This window comes from Coffea eugenioides, chromosome 2, assembly GCF_003713205.1.
Source record: "Coffea eugenioides isolate CCC68of chromosome 2, Ceug_1.0, whole genome shotgun sequence".
NCBI lineage: Eukaryota > Viridiplantae > Streptophyta > Magnoliopsida > Gentianales > Rubiaceae > Coffea > Coffea eugenioides.
In genome coordinates this window covers 48,663,814-48,673,414 of record NC_040036.1, presented here as the reverse complement: position 1 = coordinate 48,673,414, position 9,601 = coordinate 48,663,814, and the positions used below count along the sequence as shown (strand labels likewise).

Sequence of the window (9,601 nt, the reverse complement as noted above, 5' to 3'; positions counted from 1 at the left end):
TTTTTGTTGTTATCAGTTGAAGCCGTTATATCAATTGTCTGCTATGAACTCGGACTGCTTATATTTTGTGTAGCAATACGAAAAATTATATTGTTTTCTTATGCATGCTCTAGTGCAGATTTATTTGAGATTGTTTCATAATGTTACTTCCTCCATTAATTCATATGTATTTGTTAGGTTTAATGGCTCTAAATCCTATTACTCAACTTGCAATGCACCCACTTGAACTTGTTTTATAGGCATCCAACTCCACCCTTATGATGTGTTTGAATAAAGCCATCCTTTCTATCTCACTTATTTTCATTATCTTAATTATTTGTTAAATTCCACTTTTAATAATACATCATCAACTCTATGCAAGAACAAAATATATGTAAACTACATTGCAAAGCATATTAAATCTAGTAAATCTATAATTTAAGTTCATATAAACTAGTTAGAGTTCACATAACTCAATTATACCAGTAAAAGTAGTAGATTAATTGATCATGTAAGAAATATTATTAATAAGTTATTAATAGCAAAACATTAAAAAAAGAAAAAGAAAAATAGTGTTCCATTGTATATTTGTTATCTATTACTAAATGATTGATCAACTAAGAGCATCTTCTAGGACAAATGATTATTGCATAATTATCCAAGTATTTCCATAAGGACCTACTAATATGCATCTTTTGAGGCAAATGCTTCTTGCATAATTATCGAACTATTCCGATGATGTTTTAATATAATTATAGTGACTAATTTAATAAGCAACACCATGATCAACTGATAAATCTCAAAAATCCTTAGGAAGCTCTATTTAATGCTGTACTCCACTTAATTTTGTACGGAGTTTTCTCCCAAATGCACTAGGCCAGTAACAAAGTGCTCCCTAGTGAATTACACTTGTGCTTACTTTTTTTTTTTTTTTTTCAGACACGATATAATCTAATGAGAAAATCATTCAAAATGTCATTCACATTTTGTAGAATGACTTTTTTTGTCCTTCACTTTTAAAAGTATACTTTTATGTCCCTTACAAATTCACATTAATCAAATTTGGTCCATATCTAAGTTTTCGACTAGTTTTTCGGAATCCACCACGTGTCTTACACATGATCATTTTTGAAGGGTAAAATTGTCAAACAAATGCACAATACAATCTATAGTCCCTCACATTTCACAAAATGAATTTTTTCATCCCTCACATTTTACAAAATAAAATTTTCCATCCTTCATTGATCATGCGTACGAATAACTTTTTTTTAAACTCATGTATATATCTATTTGATTTTACCTAAATAATACGAATAACATGTAATATACCTCTATTTGATTTCGCCTGAACGTACTATTCAGGTGAAATTAAATAAATATATATAGGAGTTTAAAAAAAATTGTTAATTTTTCATTCATATTCATTTCTTTATGCTCGAAAATTGAAAACAAAAAAGACATTTAAACCTAAACATTATCATGTGTTTATATCGAATTAAATTTGGACAGAAAAAATAAACAAAGGAAAAGTATGACAAAAAGAAGTACATGATTGACACTTTCAAATTTTAAAATAATCACAAGACAAGAAATTCAACTGTTGGTCTTAAAAGTGGCGAGTAAAAATTTCAAATTTAAACTGCAATTTGTTATCATGACTATAGAATTCAAATTAGGACTGATTAATTATATGACTTTATTACACAACTCAATAAATGAATTATTAGCAAAAAAAAAAGTTACAAATATTGAATAGATTCATATGGTGAAATCAAATAGATATATATATATATATTCAAAACAAAATTGTCAGATTTAAACCTATATATATATGTATATATTTATTAAATAACATGTGTACAATTACAATTAGTCTGTTTAGATAAAATCAAATAAAAATATATTACATGTTATTCATATTGTTCAAGTGAAATCAAATAGATATATACATGGATTTTTAAAAAAAAAAATCTTCATACACATGGTCAATAAGAGATGAAAAACTTCATTCTATAAAATATGAAGGATGAAAAAATTCATTTTGTGAAACATAATGGACGAAACAATTCATTTTGTGAAATGAAACAGATTATAGATCGGATTATGTAAATTTTGATTTGACAATTTTGCCCTTAAAAAATGACCACATGCAAGCCACATGATGAATTCCTGCAAAAAATTAGTTAGAAATTTAGGTAGGAACCAAATTTGACCAATGTAAACTTGTAAGGAATGCAAAATTATATTTTTAAAAGTAAGAGATAAAAAAAGTTATTTTATAAAATGTGAGGGACGTTTTGTATGATTTTCCCTATTCTAATCTATACCTACTCCCACTCTATACTAGGGAAAAAGGGGATCTAAAGAGAATCTAAAAGGAACTGAAGTACTACTGACTATACCTATCCCTACTCTATAATTAGGGGAGAGAATCCAAAGCGATCCAAGGAAAATCTCGAAGGGACTAAACTACCACCGACCCAAACTGATGCCAACGCACCCGCTGGTGAGCTTTCCAATAGTCTGAAATTTTAGAATGCAGTTTAATGAATTTAATCCTTTAATCTATATTCAAGTAGAGTTTTAAAACTCTCTTGATAGCCCACTACTTCTAGTGTAATTGGTTTACACTTGTGCTCGCTAGACTACAAAAAATTGTCATTGACTTCCTGATGCTTGCTGGAAAATCCCCCACTGGAGATTACTACAAACTGCAGATAAAAACCACCCATTATTTCAGTTACAGGCACTTCACATTTCATTCAGTAAGCCAGTAAAAGCGTATTCAGATTCGTTAATATCCAAAACATTTCTTTCTGATTGGAACATTGCAGATAAAAACCACCCATTATTTCAGTTACAGCACTTCACATTTCATTCAGTAAGCCAATTAAAAGCGTATTCAGATTCGTTAATATCCAAAACATTTCTTTCTGATTGGAACAAATGAATATGTTTGACCAATAATTGATGCTGTTTTTTTTCAATTGTGTAGTAAGCAGGCCTTCAGTTAAGTACACTAAACTACACAATCGTCTGCCCCTCACTCAGAACACACTGCTGGATGGTACCCTACATCAAACAATGTTTTACACGGGCATAGGTAAAGAAGAATTAACTATTTCTTTCGAAGACCCGGAATAACTTTTTCACTAGACATACATTAGAATATTTTAAGGAGAATTCTCCGGACTACATTGACATGGTAGCTAGAGTACATACTAAATAACTGCTAGATACACTAAAACAACATTAGCAGTATTGCACTAACTATATGTTGCACAACACAACCATGATGAATTGCATAAAATCAGGACTTCTCACTCATGTATTCACTGCATAGTTGCAAAGAGGGATTGCCTCCTTAAAGTTCAGAAAATACATGACCAGAAGACTCTCAACAGCTAAAAGAACAAATCTACCCCTAAGATAACAAACAATGACGGAAGCTGTGGCGCTATAACTCATCACTGCTCTTTCCAAATCCTACCTGTGACTCTGAGCTTCAATTCCTTCCGATCCCCGCCAGAGAAAAACAGGGCTATGTTACGTTGGATAATGAGGCCATCAAAACTGTCACGAACTTTGCGGTGGCCATCTCTTATGCTTCTAGGAATTCCCTGCCATATCATCTTTCTGCCATTCCCGCCAACCTCGAGACTATAGCTATAGTTTTTGGCCTCATTGTCATCACCCATGAACCTCAAGAATGCTATGTAAACTGGCGCCATACCATGTTGAAATGCTTCAAAATGCAAGCAGAAGTATTGCCCAAAGCAACTGAAAACCTAAATTAAAAAAGAAGGTACAAGAGGTAAACAGATTGCTACAAATGTATAAGAGAAGCTATTAAAGGTTATCAAACAAAGGATTGCAATGGGCAGTTTAATTAATAGGACTCCTCATTATTTCCTACAAGTTCATTGCCCAGACAGCAAGGACGTCAAAGATCAGAACTACAAACCTGAATGGAGTTACTAATAAATCCCATCATATTGCTTTATATGCATTAACTCCTTTTTAAAGTACCAATTTCTTGTATATGCTTTTCACAACCTTTGGCAATCAACAATTTTATCACACACAAAATGGTTGTCATACTCTTAACAACTGGGGAGAAAGAGAAGGGGGGGGGGGGGGAGGACAGAGAAGATGAAAGGAGTAAAAGAAAAGGAATGGCTAAACAAACTAGATAGCTGGGGGTTAAAAACCTAGGCTTAGGTAGGAGAAAACTACCAACCACCAGCGAATGACCATCAAAGCCGCTTGGGGACAATACTTACTGTGAGCATCCATGTAGCATTCTCCACTTCATGTGGATTTGATTTGACATAACGATGGTTAAAAGTACTGCCATTGTGCATATCAACTTTGTGGTCATCCTTTAGATGGGCCACCAAATAGGGAATGTCACCAATGACCGTGCACTCAGATCCTGCATAGGGGCAGTTGTAGGGTCTAAACGAACATTGAGATTCATGCTTTAACTTGCTGTAATAAGGATATATGCCCATGCACCCAAAACTCTGATATTTACAAGGAAGCTCAAGGGATGCGGCCACCTTCTCCAATGCAAGACATCTGATATTGCCAAGCTCATGCCTGCAGGTTGGGCAGCGGTTGTGCACCCTAGGCTTGCAACCAGAACAAATGGTGTGCCCATTCGAGCACTGCAACAGTAAGCAGAAAACAATATAATTAAATTAAACTGCGATAACTATACGATAAATGAAGATATGTGTACAAGATAAACTTCTTAAATGATTCACATATACCATGTCATCAAATGATAAGTTTCAACATGTAAATGCTATTACACAGGAGAAATAACAGAAACAAGAAATACCAAGAGAATGTCCCTTAAGATTATTATTACAGATGTTGAGCACTTAAGGGTACACTAGATCAAATTGATGCAGCTATAAACTGATGATCTATGATTACTTTCAGTTGACCGCGAACTGACATCACGTACAAAATATTAAAATAAATATAAGTACCTGGTGAATAGGAGGGTACATTGCATTCAAGCAGACAGGACATTCCAACAACTCACGAACACTGCTAGAAACAGTCAGATTAGGTTTCACAGCAATTTGAGTAGCGTCATTCATGTGCTCGCTAACTTCCAGTAATTCTTCATCCTGAGCAGGATCAATGACCTCAGGTTTGTTGCGCAAGTCATCGAAATAACAATTTCCAGTTGACATCACCAGAATAAGCAGCTCAGACCCTCTACATGTCAATTCAGTTAATACGTTGAGTAGCATACATAACCATTCAAATTCATTAAAGCAAAACTATAACAAACAGCATCCACCACAGCAGCAAATTACAGACCAGAAGTAAAATGCAATCAAATACGAACTACACCAAAAATAATAAATCGAGAAGACTAAAAGGGAAACAAGAAGAAATAGTTAAACCCTGCCAACTCTTATCGACATCATACTGTAAGAGTCAAATTTACTGATAAGATAACGGTCACATTCTCACTACTAAATGATTGAACTTTTTAGTGTTCACGATATCAAGAACTAGACACTGAATGATGCACTTGCACATATCTCCAAACGACTGATCATCTTTTCCACGCCAACTATTCAAAGCAAAATGACATCATTGCACCAATAAAACCATTTCCCAGATTCCCAAATGCTTTTAATTGAAAAATAACCATCCATTATGGCCTTAAAAATCTCAGAACTTTATTCCTTTATCAATACTCAAATATTATTTCATTGAAAAAAAAAAGAAGAATGTTGACCTATTTGTACACAATTATATTCAGATACAATCGTATAAAATTGGTGATTTAATGTACGGCATATCATTTATCCAATTTCGGATCAGACAGATTTGATTTAAAAAACCGTACACATTAAAATTTATGACACAAGAAATTTGGAGCATATGAATTTCAAAACCAAAATAAAATCCCAAAATCAGAAAACAACCGAAGTTGAAACCGCTTTCAAACCGAACCCATATCAGATCTCAAATGAACATCTACCTCTGAAAATAGTACTAACTAGCAAAAAAATAAAAAGACTAGGAAAACAACAAAAAATAAACCAAAAAAACTCAACGGAATTTTCTGGAACAAGAAAACCCAGAGCAAATTGGGATATCAGCGAGAAAAGAAAAAGAAAGTACCTGGAGAATTTACGGTAGAATCAAAATCCCACAAGAGGAGAGACAAGAAAAGGAGGAGAACCAACCCCTAAAGAGGGCTTTGGTGATTTCTGTTATAAAAGTACAAAAAAATCCAACCAACCGACCTACCAATCAATCAATCAAATGACGAATCAAAGAAATGGAGAAGATAATATAGAATTTAGTGCGGGATTCTTGCATAGTTTTGTCCGGCACTCTGGCATAGCGTGGATAGGGTAGCGAATGAAATCAAGAGATGTTAGGAGGAGAAAATGAGAAATTGGAACTGTATATACGAACCGAAACCCTCTTTTCAATTTTCAATTTTCAAACTAAAGCCGTAAGAGGAGAGAGAGAGAGGGGGGGGGGGGGGGGGGGGGTCGTCGGAGGGGAGAGAGACTTGTCGAAAGAATACAAAACTGGGAACAACTTGACAAAAAGAAGATGAAAAGTTTATTAGATCAACTTGGCTTAGCGTAATAAACCAACATGGCTTAGCGTTTGTGAACAATTTGTACTTATGCGTAATCATAGGCTTAGTGTTTGTGAACAGTAGTTATGCGTAATTACATATTTTAAAAAGGATTTTTCTAGTGCCCCCTCGGTTAGCTCGGGTGGCCTGTGTAGCCTCTTTAGGTGAGACAGGTCTGGGGTTCGACCCTGAGCTTGAGCAACCGGGGTATCTTCTTGGGGATCGGTGGGGCCCGCTCTCCTCGGGGTTGGGGGACTAGTCGGGTGTAGGCCCGGACACCCCCAACTGAAAAAAAAAAAAAAAAAAAAGGATTTTTCTAACAATAAATATCTAACATTCACCTAACTTATTATATATATATATATACATATATATACTAATAATTATTATTTTTTCTTATATTTATATATATTTTCTGTTTAATCTTGCCTACCGTTCCTTATATTTATTTACTTTTCTTAATTAATCTTATATTTCCAAAAATATAACACTTGAAATATATTTTAACGACTATCGTATGAACACCCGTTAGACAGACCGTTATATAAAGGGTTTTAGTTGTATTCAATTGATACTTTAAAAATGTAGTGTTAAAGTGTATAAAAGCCAAAAGACGGGATTAGGTTAGATGTTAAAATGGAGTGGAAGGGATTGTAAATAAGAAATCTTTTGATTTCTTAATAATTGTTAATGTATACACGTAACATGATAGGGGTTGGATGTGATGTAGATATGTTAATTAATGTCTAATTGGCACCCCTTAAAAAAAACCTTTTGAAAATTGCAAAACATTAGTATTTTATTTTGGTTAAGATGGTATTATACTATTATTCTACCAAATGTATGGGCATTCGTAGCTCAAAAGGTTATTAAAAAAAGGTTTAACTGCAAACTCTTTTTCAAAGTGATTAGAGGAGTTTCTGGCATTATAGTGTATTAATGACCTTATTCGTCAATGTACTAACAAAGTATACACTATTAAATCTAAATGTATGTCATATGTGAAAAAAAAATTAGATTTCAAATGAAAATTAGTTATCAAATGAAAATTAGTTGTCATGCATCCAAACAAGTTTGGACGCAAATTAGTGTATTCAAATGAAAATTAGTTGTCATGCATCCAAATTTTATAATATATGCAGTGTCAGTGTATAAGATTAATCCTAAATGAAAATAGTGAGTTTGTTTGGATAGAAGTTTATTTGGATGATTTATTTGGGTGAAGTTTTTTAAACAAAAAATCTCATTCAATTTAGAATAAGATGCAGTTCTCAAATCGTTGAAAAATAATCGTTACAATTATTATGTATAAGATTTGATATTCATTTTTTTTTATAAAATATATAGAAAATTGATATTTATCCAAATAAAATATACCAATAAATTATTAAATGGCAGTGACTGAGTATAAGAATAGAGATAGAAGTAAATATGATAGTAGGTAGTTAAACAAACAAAAAAAATTGGCGGCCAGTCTTTTTTAAAAAAAAAATTAAATTTTCACTGACACAGCCCGGCAGCCAGTGTTTTTTTTTATTTTTAAATTTTGGATTTTGCTGGGGCTGTGTCAGCTTGGCAGCAATAGTTTTGCAATTGAACCTTCTGTGACCACTACTCTTCCGATTTTTTTTTTCAGCAATATTGTGAGTAATTAGCCTCTTTTATATGATTCAAAGATACCACAAAATTTATTTGCATGCATCATCAATATATTTTTCAACCACCTTTTTATCTCACACAGATCACATTAAAAAAAAGTTCCCAAAAAACTATCCCAAATAATCTACTATCCACACACGTGTTTACAATTGCAATAACAAACTCTTTTTTATATGATTCAGTGATTGAGATAATTGTTATTAATAGATAAGAAATTGCCAATAGCCATCCGCAAGTTTGAGATTGAATTGAATTCTTTAATTAAGACAAGAGTAAGTTTGCTGCCGAGAATGTTTTGCCTAATGACTAAAATTGAATTTCTAAAACTTAGAGCTTTTGGATTCAATTCCTCCCTTTCAAGCCCTTCCCAACCAGGATTTAGTACTGGTTTATATTACATTATGGGAAAAAAAACAAAAGGAAGAAAAAAAAAGGAAGTTGAGAGTGACCCGCCCCATGTTTAAAAATTGTTGGTTGGAAACGATATAAAAACATGAAGGAAGAGATCCTGTGAATGACTGAATATGAAAACGTGAAAGCAACTCGGATTGAGCAGGGGCCGCCAATGGACATTTGATTGTCATGCTCTTATTTAAATATAGAAAGCGTGTGTGATGTTTGATGGAGTTAAGGTACAATTGTTGACTTGTGGAACTTTCATGCTTAATAAAACAAAATAGAAAAACTGGAGCTTATTTCCTCTTGTGATCGTTCCCTTTTAAAGTCTACTAGTGAGACGGCCTGCGCATTGTGCAGGAGAGCTAATATTTCCCGTGTTAAGTTACACAATTTTTAGTTATTGTGTAGTTATTATAGTGTAGAGAATGATATAGGTGGTATAAGCTTGGTTTGAATTAGTTCAAATAATATAGTGTTGATATTTTGTATGATATGATTAGTATAAATTATGTGGCGTGGGTTAAGTGATTACAAAGGTGGGAAAAAGTATAGTTGAAGTTACAAAGCGAAGGAAGTGTTGTTACATGCATGGAAGTCAGTCCACAAGATAGTTATATGCATAGTTGGATTGATAGTTACATGAAAGTAGAACAAAAAGATGGTTACAAAGTGATGGAAGTGCAGTTACATAGATGGAAGTCAGTCCATAAGATATTACATGCATAGTTGGGTTGATAGTTATATGATAGTGGAACAAAAGTGCATCTGGAATTGATTTCATTAGAGTAGCAATGTTAAATAATTGCGTTGAGTTTGTGAACAATGTTATTCATTGGATTTCATTGGATTTTATTGGACTATGTTTATTACAGTAGCAATGTTAAATAACTGCGTTGAGTTTGTGAACATTTTAATTGTATTTTATTTAGATTATAT

The 9,601-nt window shown here is 33.0% G+C and overlaps 1 protein-coding gene across 2 annotated transcripts; it reads right to left on the bottom strand.

The window, feature by feature from the left end:
• Nucleotides 1-3,100: 3,100 nt before the first annotated feature.
• On the bottom strand, nt 3,101-6,501 carry LOC113762821 (E3 ubiquitin-protein ligase DIS1). Of its 2 annotated transcripts, none has more exons than XM_027306434.1 (4): nt 6,136-6,501; nt 4,980-5,214; nt 4,263-4,649; nt 3,101-3,767 (listed from the first exon to the last, which is right to left on the bottom strand). In XM_027306434.1, the coding sequence occupies exons 2-4, from the start codon at nt 5,187-5,189 to the stop codon at nt 3,447-3,449; spliced, it is 918 nt and encodes a 305-aa protein (XP_027162235.1). In that variant the 5' UTR covers nt 5,190-5,214; nt 6,136-6,501; the 3' UTR covers nt 3,101-3,446. The 2 variants fall into 2 exon arrangements, with proteins under 2 accessions (XP_027162235.1, XP_027162237.1); XM_027306436.1 differs by having other exon boundaries at nt 4,980-5,123.
• Nucleotides 6,502-9,601: the final 3,100 nt, after the last annotated feature.